At 42.2% G+C, this 15,377-nt stretch overlaps 1 protein-coding gene across 1 annotated transcript in view; it reads left to right on the plus strand.

The window, feature by feature from the left end:
- The window catches only part of Pcl (polycomb protein Pcl), a 101,377-nt gene that overhangs the window by 2,562 nt on the left and 83,438 nt on the right, over positions 1–15,377 (plus strand). The window contains exons 2-5 of the mRNA XM_077649113.1: positions 2,921–3,067; positions 5,166–5,210; positions 10,235–10,282; positions 11,300–11,429. Of these exons, the coding sequence (XP_077505239.1) occupies positions 2,921–3,067; positions 5,166–5,210; positions 10,235–10,282; positions 11,300–11,429 (370 nt within the window). The remainder of the gene's footprint in view (positions 1–2,920; positions 3,068–5,165; positions 5,211–10,234; positions 10,283–11,299; positions 11,430–15,377) is intronic.

The following is a 15,377-nucleotide window of genomic DNA, read 5'->3' on the forward strand; positions in this document are numbered from 1 at the left end:
GAAATTAGTAGCTTGCTAGACACCCTGTTCTACATTGTGAGGATTGTTCTGAAGTAATTTTGTATCGGAAGAGTATCCGACAAAAGTTGCCTGTCAGTACATCTGAGGCTTTCCTTGTCCTCTTGTCAATCCTGTGCTGGTTCTGCAAAATGTTCGCTGTGCCCTGCTTCATTTTTTTTCCTTCTTTATACAGAGTGTTTTTTTTTTTTTTTTCAACATTTACTGTGGGAGATACGTTGGTGCTGTCTCTGCAGGTGGATTGTACAGTAAGGCAGGCATTGTGTACGTGATAGGGCTTATTAATTAGACAGTTAATGCACTAAAATGAACGTATTAACCTTTTTATTTTCAAATTTAGGGGGCAAGATGTTATTGCAAAATTGTAGGTCATCAACATCGAAGGTGAGCCTAGCTTTGAGTTCGAAATGCTGATTCATCAACTCCAGAGCCTTTCACAATTAAAAATTTTAATGTGTGTCATTAGCTCTAGGATTCCGCTCATGCTGAGGCTGTGGAGAGTGCCTCATCGAAAAACTTTTATCTTCTTGGTACATAGCTTTCAACAACAAAGGCCCAACGCATTACAGCATGGCATATTACACATGCACATCAATTGACCTAGCACTCGGATGCGCTTTGTTGGAAGCTAAACATACCTTTTAAGGACACATTAGGTGATACTGTGAAAGATATGATTGCCCTCTTGGGAACTGTGTGCTATTCAAATAATATATGTTTGTTGAAATGGGCAAGGTGGCACCCCCTGAGCCTATTAGACAGCACTAGTCTTTGCAGTATTAGTGCAACTGTATTCAGTTCTGCTCGGATGCTTTGAAATCCTCTGTGGTGTCCTGTACTGCAAATGACACCACAGTTAAACTAGAATGACGATCACATACACAAACTTGCTTAGTGCAGTGGTGTACGGCATCCTCATGGTCATGGGATATACCTCCAAACACAGAATTAACCAAGTGCATAATGCTTACTGACTCATTCAATGTAACTGCTCTGAATTCAAGAAAACTTCAGAAACACCCAATATTCAGTATATTAATTAGGTGAATTGTCACTGCCAGAACACGGGGCCTCATGATAAATGACAAACACGAAATGCTAGAGGCCCGTGTACTATGCGATGTCAATGCATATTAAAGAACCCCAGGTGGTTGAAATTATCTGGAGTCCTCCACTACGGCGTCCCTCATAGCCTGAGTCACTTTGGGACATGTAAACCCCAGAAACCAAACCAGAATGGCAGGAGGACTGGGATAAATGAATAGAAAATAAACTGTACACGATTCAACCACAATTAGGTTGGCATGCCATTAAAGAAAAAAAAAAAAGGACAGGCATAAGTCATACACTAGACTCAGAAAAAGGTGTATGTATTAAACACTTAAATACCTTATTAAAGGAATGCTAGAACTGTGATGTTCCAAATGTGAAGTCTCATTGTTCTACACGTCCCCCTGAAGTGTGCATAGGACAGAATCTAACACACCTCTTTTTTTAGGCAATTGTTTAGCTTTAATCATGTTTTATCTTTCTTATCTGAGGCAAAGTATTTTTTATCTGGCATCTCTTTTTTGCCACTAATCATCTTTGTCAACATGTGACATACCATCGTTAACATCAGTCATGCCCTCAGGACTGTGGGCTCAATGATCGAGCCCTGACATGTATCCAAAGCCTCAGCCCCCTTATTAAAATAAGGGATGTGCAATGAGGCTTCTAAGCAAACAACATGAACCATTACTGGTTTCAGTGATTAACCTTCTAGCACTTCCAGGTCCCATGCACTGTTTTAGTTTTTACATTACACTTAATTGTTCGTGTAATGTAATGTTCATGTAATGTTTTGGGCAAATTCGCCCTCATAACACACCTTAAAGGCTTGGGTTGACCGATAACATTGCTGTTGGTTACCCTTTAGTCACTGCTGACTTTGTGCTGTAAAAAGCTGTCGTCATTATCAACCTGATTTCTTTACTCCATTGATGCTTACTGTTAAGGGCACTGAAGGAAATGACCTGATAGCTGCCCCCTGTAGAATGCAACCGTACTAATCTAGGCCAAGTAGTTTTGCACATTTGACAATGAAACAGCTAAAACAACAGGACGAATGAAGAAGGCAGCATAGTACCTTGGCCTTCATGTAGCAGAAGGTAAGATGAAGGCTGATGTAGAAGAGAAACGCAGTGACTTTCTTTACCTGTGTGGCCATCAGTTACGTGTTAAAGTGAGCTGTTAGTTGCCCCTGTGTTCTCTTCATTTGATCTGTCTCCTGCACTGTTTCTTCTCAGTGTTTGAGTGGTTTTTGATTAAAGGAGTACAGACACCAGGTCTTGGTTGTGTGTTCATTCTTTGCTATGATACATGCCACTTTAGTAAACATAAATTGCCATGTGTAATCTGCCTACACACGGTAAATAATTTATAATTGAATTTCTTCTCTCGTGTTCCTATTTCAACAGCCAGAAGATTGCTTTGATGTGCAAGTGGACTAGAGGTCATGTAAAGGATACAAGAGCTGAAATATTATAGCGGCTTGTTCATTCGTCTTCATCCTGGCTGTTGGGGCTGACAGGTGTGAGAGTTGAGTGCATTAAAATAATAAAACAGCGATCATATCACATTTTCTTTTTCGTCTGCCTCACGTAACCTGAAATTCACTTGCATGTTGTATCTGCTGGCTGTTTAAACTGAAACAGCATGAAAGAAAAAATTCAGTTATAAACTGTTTACCCGGTATTAGCTGAATTCTACATAGTGGGCTATATTTAGTAATGTCTCATGTACCATTCCAAAGAAGAAAATATGCAGCCGAAAATTTGGCGACTGTACCCTTTCAAAGCTATTTATCAGAGTCTCGTATCTTTCTTCATTGTCTTAAACTTCGGGGGCACTTTGCATGCAGTACGCCATGTCCCGGGGAGCACTGCAGGGTGGCCGTGAGCTGAGGCCGCGGGTGCGGCACAAAAAGCCCAAGCGTCTGCTGCGTAGCTGGTACAACTTGGTTGGCAAAGAGCAGGCTGTCCCAAATGGTGTGGACGGTGTAGATGAGGTGAGGAGTGCATTTTTTTTAAATTAAGCTTCTAACTGAAGCATCTCATGAGTGACATTTTTAAAAAGAGCTGTGTGAAGTTGTCCCTGTCATGAAGTGGAACCATTGCAGTTGGTGGGAATGCTGTGTCATTTGTGCCAACCTGTGCTATTGCATTAAACCTGCTATATGCTGCTATAAATTAGTTTTTTTTTTTATGAAACTGTGCCAGAATACTAACCCAGCAACCAAGAGCCACACCAGTGCAAAAAGGCTGAGGCCAATGCCTAATGTGCACATCTGCCACCATCTTGTGCAGAGGCATAGTTCTGGTTCCTTCTCCTTATATGTGACGAGCAAGATAACAGACAGAATCCAGCCCCATCCCATTTCGTGCCAAATGTGCATGCGCAATAAAAAGTTTCTTTTGAGAGCTTCAAATAGTGCTAAGTTTTTGTCCTGCTAGATTTATAGGGCTTTTGTGCAGCATAGTCATGGTTTTATTTGACCCATTAGGTCAACATTAAACCACGAGGAAGGTTTTGGATGTGCTCCAGATATAGCTAGATTCCACAGACCTCATTTGCGCATTCTAGCTATTACAGTGCCATCAACATTAAAGCTTCTGATTTGTTTGTACATACAAATAAACCACGTTGATTCAAAACTTCAGCTTAGAGGGTTGGTTTGTATAAATTTGAATTGTAACTAATTTTACCCACTTCCAATGATGGGGTGGCATTCTCCAAGGGTTGGCATACGGTGACCTTATTGTGTATGCACGATCTCGAGCTTGTGTCATTGTCGTAGGTCTTGTGCCACACATTGTTCTAAAAGTCAGTAGGGGAGCACTGCTAGGTGCCATACATTCAGAAGATGCTCTCCAATGGCAGGCATAACGATTTTGAGTCTTTCTTCAGAGTGTGCGAAGCACATTTTGCTAAAGTGACTGTTACAAAAATTTTCCATGTGCACTATTTGATCCTCTGCAACTTCCAGGTCGCCAGATGGTTTTTTAAGCTGCCTTTAGGAGCTTATTGCCCAGTGTCCCCTTTTCTCCTTATTGCATTGTAATCTTGAGAAAGAGGAGTAAGCTTTCCATTTCTACTTGTTGTTGAAACTTTGTGTATCTGTGGTGGTGAAAGTTTATTCTTTAAACAGAACATTCAGTTTGATGCCTTGCAACATGTACCTGTTTCTTGCTTTTTAAGCTCATGTTATATGGGACACCTTGTATATTTCACTGCTCTCCAAGGATGACAGACAGTTCATCACTGTGTAGCATTGTTTAGTACATGGCTGAGAAAAAAAAATTGATCCGACAACATTGTTTTGGAGACCTGTGCATCTGTGGGTCTGTAGACAGTGGCGTGCTGTATTGATACATACCAACCTTTGCTAAACTGGTCAGTACTCGTTCCTTTGCTGCGAGTATGTAATGAAGTAATATTATGCAACAGGTTCGAAATTTTCTCTTGTAAAGACATCAGAACAGCAATTTGCGCTTGGCCGTTTCTGCACAGGCAACACCTGCTCAGTCTGTTAATGCTTGCAAAGCCACACATTTTATAGTTGAATACAAATCATGAATAAAATGGCAAACACCCCTCAAAGCGGGCCCTCCAACAAATGATGTCAACCTATTGTCGCAACATCGCGGTCAACTGCCTTGCACCTACTGTAGCCACTAGCAGGTACACAAACAGTCTTACGGAAGTAGTCATTCAAAATATTCATTTTGGATGTAGTACTTAAGCATCACATGATCACCTCTCCTTATAAAAGGCTGCAGCTGCTTTTGGAGCTGCATCAATTCCATCCATTGATGCTGACGGTTGCTCTGTTGAATGAGCACAAAAAGCATGAACTTGAGACCTGTGCCTCAGTTGTGATGCTTACGGATTGTGTTTTGAGAATTTTTATCTGCTTTCTTCACTACTGGTTGCAGCCTCTGCCAAGTGACTTTGAAAGGATAGATGAATGTGTGTTGTGCTAAGTTACATTGCAATAATTGTGGGTTGTCGAGCAACTCTGTCTGTTAATGCTTGCAAAGCCACACATTTGTGGTTCTCGAGAGGTCGCTGTCACTGTGCCTAATGGGGTCTGCTTTTTTTTGTAGGGGGTAAAAGACAAGCATCGACATAACCATGAGATTGAAGAGCAGGTAAGTCCACTTTAGTACAAATATTTATTTTCTTCATTTCAAAATATGGCTTCACTGCAATTTTTATCAGCATTTGTGATTCCCTGTCATGACTGGGTTGCGAAGACCATTGAGATGTCCTTTTAATCATAGAAGGTAGCTTGAAAGTTTTAGTTTTGAAATACTTGTGCGCATAAAGAAGTATCGAAATTTTTAAAGGGATAGTTTATTGACCATATTTGCTTCATCGCAGTAGAAAACACTTTACTCAAATAAAGATTTACTGAGCTATGGGGTCCAGAAACACAGCAGAACAATATAAAGTGTAATTTTTCAGTCTGGGAGGAATGTTGCCTTCTTGTGGTAGTTAACATCTGTGAATCCTGTCATCATGAACACAATGACTGCCCATCGCCTAGGCGGCAGACAGTGGCAGTAATGAGAGTTATACAGTGCAATCCACTCATAACGATATTAAGGAAATCGTAAAATCTGATCGTTATAACAGATTATAGTTATATCTGGACCGGCAAAAAAAAAGTACCAAAAGAACGCACCCATGTTACCCATGTATTCCCCCAGCATCCAGCCACACCCACCAATGCTCGTGTCAAGGGTGCACAGCGTCTTGGCACTCTGCCGAGTTCGCCGAGTGCTCCACCCCCGCCGAAGATCCCGTTAAAGATAAACACCCTCGATGTTAGGTGTGCACTGCATGCCCAATTCACGAACACACAAATGGATGGAAATTGAGGAAACTATGTTTGTACGAGGAAGCGTTGCATGGCGGCAGCTGCAGAGCCTCTTCCCTCCTCTCTCCAGTGGTTGCGACGACGGTAGTGTTTTTTCTACTGCCGTACGCAACGCGATTTCGCCATGCTAGTCCATTTGCGGCACTTAAGACAGGTTTTCACGCCATTCACTTCAAAGTATTTTATTTTTATCAGACTTTCAGGCAAGTTTTCATAGTAAACACCTTCCGGGCGGTAAGAATTCTATCGTATTCGTTATTTCGCCGATTATTGTATTGTTATATATAGTTTATTTTTATAAAGGGGCAGTGCGAGAACTGATAAATCTAAAAACTTTGATTGTTATAAGCGATATATTGTTATGTTGGGCATCGTTACAAGTGGATTGAACTGTATTAACAAAGGTGAAAAGACTTTATTAAAACAATGCTTTAATGTACTAAGGTGGTTTTAAAAAGCTGTCGGTGGAATAAAACTGGTGATGTCTGCCCTGGATACAAGGAACTCTTTTTTTTGCCGATAGCAGCACTGCCGATGGCTGCACCATGTCAGCACAGTGACACCCTGCTTTTTTAGAGCATTTTAAGAACTGATGTAAAAGCAGGGTTAAAGGTTAAACCATGCAATAAACGACGAGAAAACAAGCCGTCTGAAGTTTCTTCCTACTAAAATAACTGTATTGTGGTCAGTCCTATTCATAAAGTGTAGTTTGTCCACTCCAAGCAATGTAGACCAACTGTCACCAGAGCATTTAAGTTTAACACAGTGTGGTGCCACCGTTGAGTCTGTCCTGACTTTCTTTGCCAATTTAAAATATAAATTCCTGCTACAATCGCAAGTTCTATTCTCGTTATTAATACAGTGTAATCCACTTATAATGATACCGGATATAATGATCAAATTCTTTAGATTAATCAATTCTCCTATTTCCCCTATGTAAAAATAAACCGTGTATAACGATATAATTATCGGTGAAATAGGATTGTGGCCGCCCGGATGGTGTTTACCACAAAAATTTGTTTGAAAGTTGGCTAAAAAAATAAAATACTTTGAAGCGAATGATGTCCAAACTCCGCGAATGGACCGACCTGGCAAAATGCGTGAGGGAGTGTTGCCTACTGCTTTGGGAACCAAGCGCTATGGTTACAATCGCTGGAGGGAGGAGCTTGCTTGGCCGTTGCCACGCAACCGCAACGCCACAAACGTAGTTTCTGCCCAAGTTGGTTGAGAATTTACTTTTTTTTCAGCGTTCGCTTTTATTGCGCGTTCCCCTGCTTCGCAATGTCTGCAGCGCAGTACTTGGCAGTGCGCCAAGATGCTGTGTGCGGATAACATCGTGGCCTGTTTATCTTTTGACCCGTGCTCTGGAGGGGCTGGGGGTGGCTTGCTCCACGAATTTGGCAGAGCGGCAATACGCTGTGCGCCCTTGATAGGAGCACTGGTGGTGGTGGCTACATGCATGGGGGAATACATGGGTGTGTTCATTTTTTTTTTTTTTTTGCTGGTCCAGATATAACAATAATTGGTTATAACAATTGGATTTTACAATTTTCTCAGTATTGTTATAAGTGGATTGCACTGTATTTTTATACTCATCTCTGACAATAGGTGTCCTTTTAAGTTCTAAAAGAGCCTACTTTTCGTGTGCCTTTCTCTTCCACTTTCTTTGTCATTAATCTAGCCATTTCACTTGAACTATAGTTGATACAACTCAAGAACCCGGCGGCATCAGCCGATTCTCATGACCCTACTAGCGTGACTCGCATAAAATTGACTCAGTTGCATAAAATTGACTGAAATTTACTTCTCCACTTGAAAATGGTAGCTGCCATGGTTACTCTGTTGCTATGGTGTTCTGAGCTGGGCACTATGGCGTTCCGAGCTGGGCACGCGGTCATAGGTTCAGTTTCCAGCCGTGGCAGCTGCATTTCACTGTTGGCTAGATACAAAAACAGTTGCATATTAACACAACTGTTTCTCTTTCCTTAGGCATGTTAAAGAACTCAAGTTCTTATTTCTCCTTACCGTGCCTATTCAAATTGACCAGTTTGGGTGAAGCACGGAAGGGCCCATAGTAGGACATAAACACAGTTGTTTCATGGCATGTAGTACCAGTCAGTGTGTTGCAAAAGAACTGTGCTTCAGTTTTGGATTATTTTTTTTTTCTGCTGCATGAAAGAGGACAGTAAAATCTCAGTAATAGGAATCTCACAGGGTTGAAAAAATGTTCATATCCAAAATTCGTATAATCCAAAACAAGCATGAAAGCAAAACTTGTATGCATAAGCATGGGAAATGCAGCCACCTAGTTCTGCTTGCAGTTGACAGGATTTATTTACGGCCACGTGCCACCACTCGCTGCTCACTGTGTACTGTGCAGGTGTAGGCGATGTTCGCTTAGTATTTGCGGATGTGTACTGCACAACTGGCAATTGCGGCATCAGTGCTGTGCAGGCAGGGCTTAGTGGTTGAGGGTGTAGTCGGGGCTCATGCATTCATATCATCCGCAGTGGTGCGGGTGGTTCAGAATATTCGAAATGCTACGCAGTGTACACAATGAACTCCTACCGGGCAATTTTACACATTCGTATCATGCCAAAATTAGTATCAGCCGTGATCATATCATAGAAATTCTACTGCATTTTTAAATTTCTCGCAAAAGCTTTCAACATGGAGCCATTAGAGTGAGCATGGTGTCTTTGTTTTGCATCAACCCTGCTCAGCAACGGTTCTGTTATTGCGATTTTGCTGCGTCAACACTTGACTTTGTTGATGCAAGTGACAGTGATGTGTGAAAATGCAGAGTTTCTCAGCATTACCTAGAGGAAAAAGTGGGGCCACTGTCTATGCTAGTTTCTTAAAAAGCACTTGCTGAGGAAGATGAGGTTTCGTGTTTGACTTGACTAGTGCTAGGCTGATAGCATGGATTCTACCTATGAATCAGTAGCTGCACCACAATGCTCTCCTCTGTGCAAAGGTTAAATTAATTTTAGTAGTGTGTTTTTCCCTTCTATAAATCTAATGCAGATGTTTGGCTATTTCTTTGAGGTTTGCTAGAGAAGAGTCATATGGTTATGGCTGACTCCGTGTTTCATGCCCAACAATAACTCGAGCTAAATATGGAACCTCCTCTTCTTGGCATTGCTGTGCCTCTCCACGGTGGATGAACTATTGCAGCGCCATTTTTCTCTCTAGGCAATAGCAAGAAACTGTGTGAAAACATTACATCCGTTCATCTGATTTTATACCCTGCGACTTATGAAGAGAAAGCTATAGGCGCAGAGCGTCTGCAACTTTGTCACTTCGCCATTAGTTACGCCACAGGATGGCTGCCTGGTGCACTGCTCACTGCTAAGTTGCTTTACTCCGTTACTGGTGTAGCTAGCGCGATCTGTGGAACGCTGTTTTAATTAGACATGCCTAAGCCATTCATTGTAATCAAGGAAGCTGTTTTTGTCATGCCTCTTTAACATTTAAAATTTGTACTAATGTTAGAAATATGCCTTTAAGTAACAAGCGTTATCTGCATACTGTGTATTAAGAGGAAACTCTTAACTGCAACTGGGGACTCTGTTCTGCTGTGTAGGAAGAGAGGACGTGTTTTGGTCCTGTAGCTTTGACTGTATTGCCAAGAAATATTGTTGCAGAGTATAGTTAGTACAGTGATGACTGCTTCGCCCAGCCCGTACCATTGGCAGGTGCCCGTCTGTAACGTTTGCTTTCACTTTTGCCGAGGAGACTCGCAGCTTTCTGAGCTTCTCTGAATGTACTGAACATGTTATGAGTTAACCCTTGCCACCAACAGTGTAGCAGATTGGGAGTTTTCTCTAAGACGGCCTGGGTTTAACCTTGGCATTGCACTGCCGAGTTTCTCGTGCTTCTCGTGAGCAGTTGATTTTTTTTTTCTTTTGTTGGTCGGAAAGTTTAGCATGAAGAGTTCTGTTACTTTAAATACTCATATTCCAGATTTCTTATTCACCTATTTTTTGACTGAATATATCTATATTTAATTTTTGCAAATGTTTGCGCGCTCAGATTTTTTTCATCTGCAATATGTATCCTTTTTTTTTATTTGGGTCATCAAAAGACGGCTTCATTAGCTGCACTCTCATGTATTGCAACCAAGAAAAATGCTTAAATTTATGGCTGAATAAATTTTTTACGTTAACCTCCCTGAAATTGCCTGTTTTTTCACAGTAAGGGAAGACTAAAGGAAGAGTAAGTAAGGGAAGAGTAAGTAGTGATGTATGTTAAACCAGTGTTAGTAAAGGCATTGACTTAAATTCTTTCCAGGCCCAGAGGGACACAAAGCATCGTCATACAAGTCATGAACTAAAAGAGGTAACATTCTTCTCTTTTTGTGTGTGTAATGGGTTCTTGGGTCACTGTGATATTGAAGCTCTTGGTAGTTATATGTGCTCTGAAGCTATGTGCCCACTACCAAATTCCTGTGTTTCCTTCAGTGGTGGCAGTGGTGGAATTCAGGGTAATAAATTAATTTGCTAATGTGCTTGTGTCCAGGCAAGCAGTCTAGTAGGAGGTTGCTAGTAGTTTTCTTCATTATTAAACTAAAGAGCCGCATGGCGCTGAGTATCGGAATTTCATGACATGCTAGTAAGTAGAGGCTGACAGGTGTTCAGGTTGCCTTATTAGCTGGTTCACCTATAAGTTTATGTGGAGATGCTAGTTTTTATCTAGTTACCATTCACTTTGGTCAGGTACAGAGCTTCTGCTTATAGTACTTCTGAAGCTTTTTTGTATTGTTCATCCTGTTTTTCTTGTAACTCGATCCTTCCTTATAGCCTTCGCCATATTTCTAGTAAATAGCTGCAGCGGTGGCTCAGTGGTTATGGCACTCGGTTGCTGACCCGAAAGATGCGGGTTCGATCCTGGCCGTGGTGGTTGCATTTCGGTGGAGGCGAAATTCTAGAGGCCCGTGTACTGTGTGATGTCAGTGCATGTTAAAGAACCCCAGGTGGTCGAAATTTCCGGAGCCCTTCACTACGGAGTCCCTCATAGCCTGACTCTCTTTGGGTCGTTAAACCCCCATAAACCATAAAACCATATTTGTAGTAAATGGTTCTGGTAAGGACTAATGAAGTTCGTCCATCTATAGACAGGCATTTTATGAATTGCAGGCCTGTCTTTTCATGAGCTGCTTACTTTTTAATGACTCGCACTCTGTAGCTGATTTATTGGTATGGAAATACCAGAATTGTGGCATTGGTGGCATGTTAATATGCTAGCAAAGGTAGATTGCTGTGTAGTTCTTGGAAATTGCATGGAAGTTTTGGTTTTGTGTAACTTTGTATTTTTTTTCTCATTCATTTTTGACTGCCATGTTATTTCATTATGCAGCCCAGTTGTAATTCCCTTGGAAGCTCTGGCGAACATGCGGCACCTGGCAAAATGCGTCTCAATGGCAACATATTTCATGGTGGTTCACCGGAGAAGATAGTCAATGGAAGGTGCCACACTCCTCGTTCAGGTCAGTACAGTTGACAGTCCTCCCTCTCCCGCTCGTTCTGAGCCCCTCTCATTCTCAGTAGCTTTGGTGTTTCGTTGCTAAACACGAGTCCTCAGGTTCAATCCCGGCTACAGTTGCCGCATTTTGATTAAGGCAAAGTGCAGGAATGCCCATGCACTGAGGTTTCACTGCATGTTCATGAACCCCAGGTGATTGAAATTAATCTGGGGCCTTCACTATGCCACTCCTAATAGATCACAGCATTGCTTTGACAGGTAAAAATCCATTAATTAACCCATCACCCCTTCCCTTCCACTCAAACATATGCCCAAGGGGCATATAAAATCTGACTGTGCAGACTTGACAGACTGCATGCTCTAAGTAAGCTGTTTAAAGGACTATACACACCTAATTTTATTGTGCGTTTTCTTCTGTCAAGCGATGCGTTAGAGAAGTACTTGCTGTTGGGCTAGTTGGTTCATCATAATGTTGAATGGTGCAAAGGAACAAACACAGGAAGACACAGAGACAGAAAGAGCGCCTAAAGAAAGGTGGGCCCATGCGCACAAGCGCTTCATCGGTTAAACTCTGCGGCCGGGAACTGGATTTTTAGATGGTCATGTGTAGATCATGTCATTCCATCTTGTTATCATGTTCGTATATTTTTCACGCCTTGTTCAGTGGGTAGCAATTCACTGGCTTTTATGCATAAATATGATGTTTTTCTGTACACATATTTTTTCTTGTTAGCGTGTCCTGGATATGGTAACGCACTGATGGTGAAGGCACTCTTTCTGTCTCTGTGTCTTCCTGTGTTTGTTCCGTTGCGCCATTCAACATTATGATGCGTGCGTTAGACATTAGAACACATGGATTACCGGGTGGTATTTGCCTGCAACCGCTAAATAATTTCTTATTGAATTTCTTCTCTCATGCTGTTCCGGTTTCGGTTTCAATAATCGCTGATACGTAGTTTTAATTCACTACGGCATTTTTTCCAGCTTCTTCCAAGACTTGGAATGACAAAAAATGACCTGTCAGTGATTGTATTACAGTTTTTCTAGTGGATCAAGTGACAAAAACATCAACTTGACGTCAAAGTCGTTGCTCGGTTGATGAAACCGAAACCGCAGCAACGTCAAGAAGAAATTGAGTTACAAATTATTTAGCGGTCATACACAAATACAACAGGGTGCTCCATGTACACAAATTTCTAACGCATCATTTGAAGGAAGAAAACACGCAAGCAAATATTTGGTGTCTGCAGTCCTTTAAGTGGAGAGCCTGGTCTTGAAAAAAAAAAAATTATTAACGAAGTCACAGTTAAGAAATCTTCAGGGAATATGTATTTTTGTGTGTCGATTCTAAATATGCCATTAATTTCATGTGAAGCAATTCCTGGAGTACTTATGTAATCTTTATGCGTGTATTTTGTGAAGGGGCTTGAAAAAAAATTTGCTGCGGGAAACTTTCTGAAGTGTATGCCATTGGTTTTTCTTGACACCAGGGATTGCAATAAGGGTAAAATTGTCTTCTTGCTTGTCATAGAACTTAAGTTGTAGGGTTTTGAAGTTGTCTCTTCAGAAATGCAAAGAAAACTGTGTTCCTCTTTCTGAAGTGGCAGCTTCAGTATCCTATAACTCAAGTTCTATGATAGCCAGGATGATGATTTTACCCTTGCTACATTCCTTGGTATCAAGAGAACCTAATAGCATACATTTCAGCTAGTTTCCTGCAGCAAATTTTCTTCAATACTGCACAAAATACTTGCATAAATATTACATAAGTGCTCAAGAAATTGTTTTAGATGAAATAAAATGACATATTTAGAATCAGTGTGCAAAAATACGTGTTCCTTGAAGATTTCATAATTATGACTACAGCAGAATCTCGATAAACGAAAGTCGGTCAAACGGAACCAACGGTTAAATGGAACAAACGCCTCGCAGTTGGTTAGTTTTGTTTTAAGGCAATGTAAAAAAAATCTCACATTAATCGGAACAAAAATTTTCCAACAACCACTGTATAAACAGAACCGAAAATGGGCTCGAAACCGCAACTTGATGTGTGAACGCGCAGCCCCATCGCGGTACGCATCACTCCCCCCCCCCCCCCCCCCCCCCCCCCCCCCCCCCGTCTTTGGACGTTTCCGATTTTCTCGCACAAACCGCATCACTTGCTTTCAGTCACGGTGTGCTTGCAGTTGTGCTCAGCTAGGCTTAAGCCTTACATCCGCTGTTGAGCGTCGTCTGCAACATTTCGTCGCGAAGTCAGCATCTGATGGCAGTGCAGAAGCGACCTCACTATGCCCTTGTGTTAGAAAGGAAGGTGGAGATAATCAACGACTTCGAGAGTAGTCGCTTCACAAAAACAGCGCTTGCGACGAACTATGCTGTCCCCAAGAGCAGCCTCACGACGATACTTCAGGACAAGGATAAGCAGCGGCAGCCTTTCGGGCCATCACGCTTTGGCCCTCAAAGAAAACGACTGCGGGTGGCCAACCACGAAGATCTGGAGAAGTGCCTGGTGGTTTGGCTGCGGAGAGCCTGGAGTGAAAACATTCCGATCAGCGGGCCACTCATTCACGCGCAAGCAGAAGAATTTGGTCTGGAGCTCGGCATCAAAGGTTTCTCGTGCAGCGAAGGGTGGTTGACGAGATTTAACGATCGGAATGGCATAGCGTGTCATGCCGTTTCAGGGGAGGCTGCCGCTACAGACACAACAGCATGCGGGGACTGGCGAGCAAGACGGCTCCCCAAAATTCTGCAGAAGTGAGTAGCCTGTCTAGTATGGGTAGCGCCATCCAAAGAAAACGGTTGCGAGAGATAAAACGAGCAAACATAAAGTCCTTTTTCACAAGCCAATAAATTTCAATTCCCACTGATTTCGACGGAATAAGTGGACTATTGACTTTTTTTTTTTAAATTTCAGTAGTGCTTTGAAAAAAAAAAAAAAGTTCACTGCTTACTGCTTTTGTGCAATAAAGTTTGTGCCCATAGTGTACCGTTCTCTTTATTATCTAGATTTTGCATTTGAGATCCGCTTCCGCGGAGACTGCCAACTGCACGCACACCTGCCTCGTCGGGACCAAGCAGCGCGGAACGAATTGCAAAGTCCTGAACATTCTCTCGCTAAACGAAACTCCTGATAACCGGAACATATTTTCCCGGTTCCTTGAGGTTCCGTTTAACGAGAGTCCACTGTACATTAATAAAATATTGTTTTCAAGACCAGGCTCTCCCCCCTTAAGCTGCATAGCATCATATCTAGCTTTAAAGAAATTGGCTATCAAGTGCAGGCACAATCAGTGACCATCATGCTGGTGAATGTGCTTCTGCACAGATGCCATAGTGTGGACAACCTCTGGTTTGGTCAAGCCATGATACTACGCATATCTCTATGACTTGGCATAACAGAACGCCAGCATTGGGTTTCAGCACTTTGTTGATCTTCTGCGTGTGTCTCACACCTCTTTCCTTGCCAGGGAAACAAGGAAACAGCACTCCTTTAGATAAAGTAGAGATTTCAGAGGCTGTGCAGGCCATGGCGGTGCTGTGCTTACATGGCATACTTTTTTATGCGTTGTTTGAACATTTCTGTCACCTGCTCCTTTCATCTGTTCGGCAGTAAAAACTGCACGTATACATGTGTGGTTCCACATATGACTTCATGGCACCTACATGCTCACTGTAATTGAGACCTGTGTCAGCAGATGTTCATTCCGAGACTTCATGCAGCTGGGCTAATATGGATTGTGATTCACACTGCTTTCAGCCTGCTATGGTGGCTCAATGGCATTGGTATCTGGCTGCTAATCCTAAGGTCACGGGATCGAATACCAGTCCACATTTCAGTGGAGGTGAAATGCAAAGGCACCTATGTGCGTGCGATGTCAGTGCGCGTTAAAGAACCCCAGGGGTTCCAAATTGATCCAGAGTCCTCAACTACTGCGTCCCTCATAGCCCATGT

This window comes from Amblyomma americanum, chromosome 1 (assembly GCF_052857255.1).
Source record: "Amblyomma americanum isolate KBUSLIRL-KWMA chromosome 1, ASM5285725v1, whole genome shotgun sequence".
In the NCBI taxonomy this organism is placed as follows: Eukaryota; Metazoa; Arthropoda; class Arachnida; order Ixodida; family Ixodidae; genus Amblyomma; species Amblyomma americanum.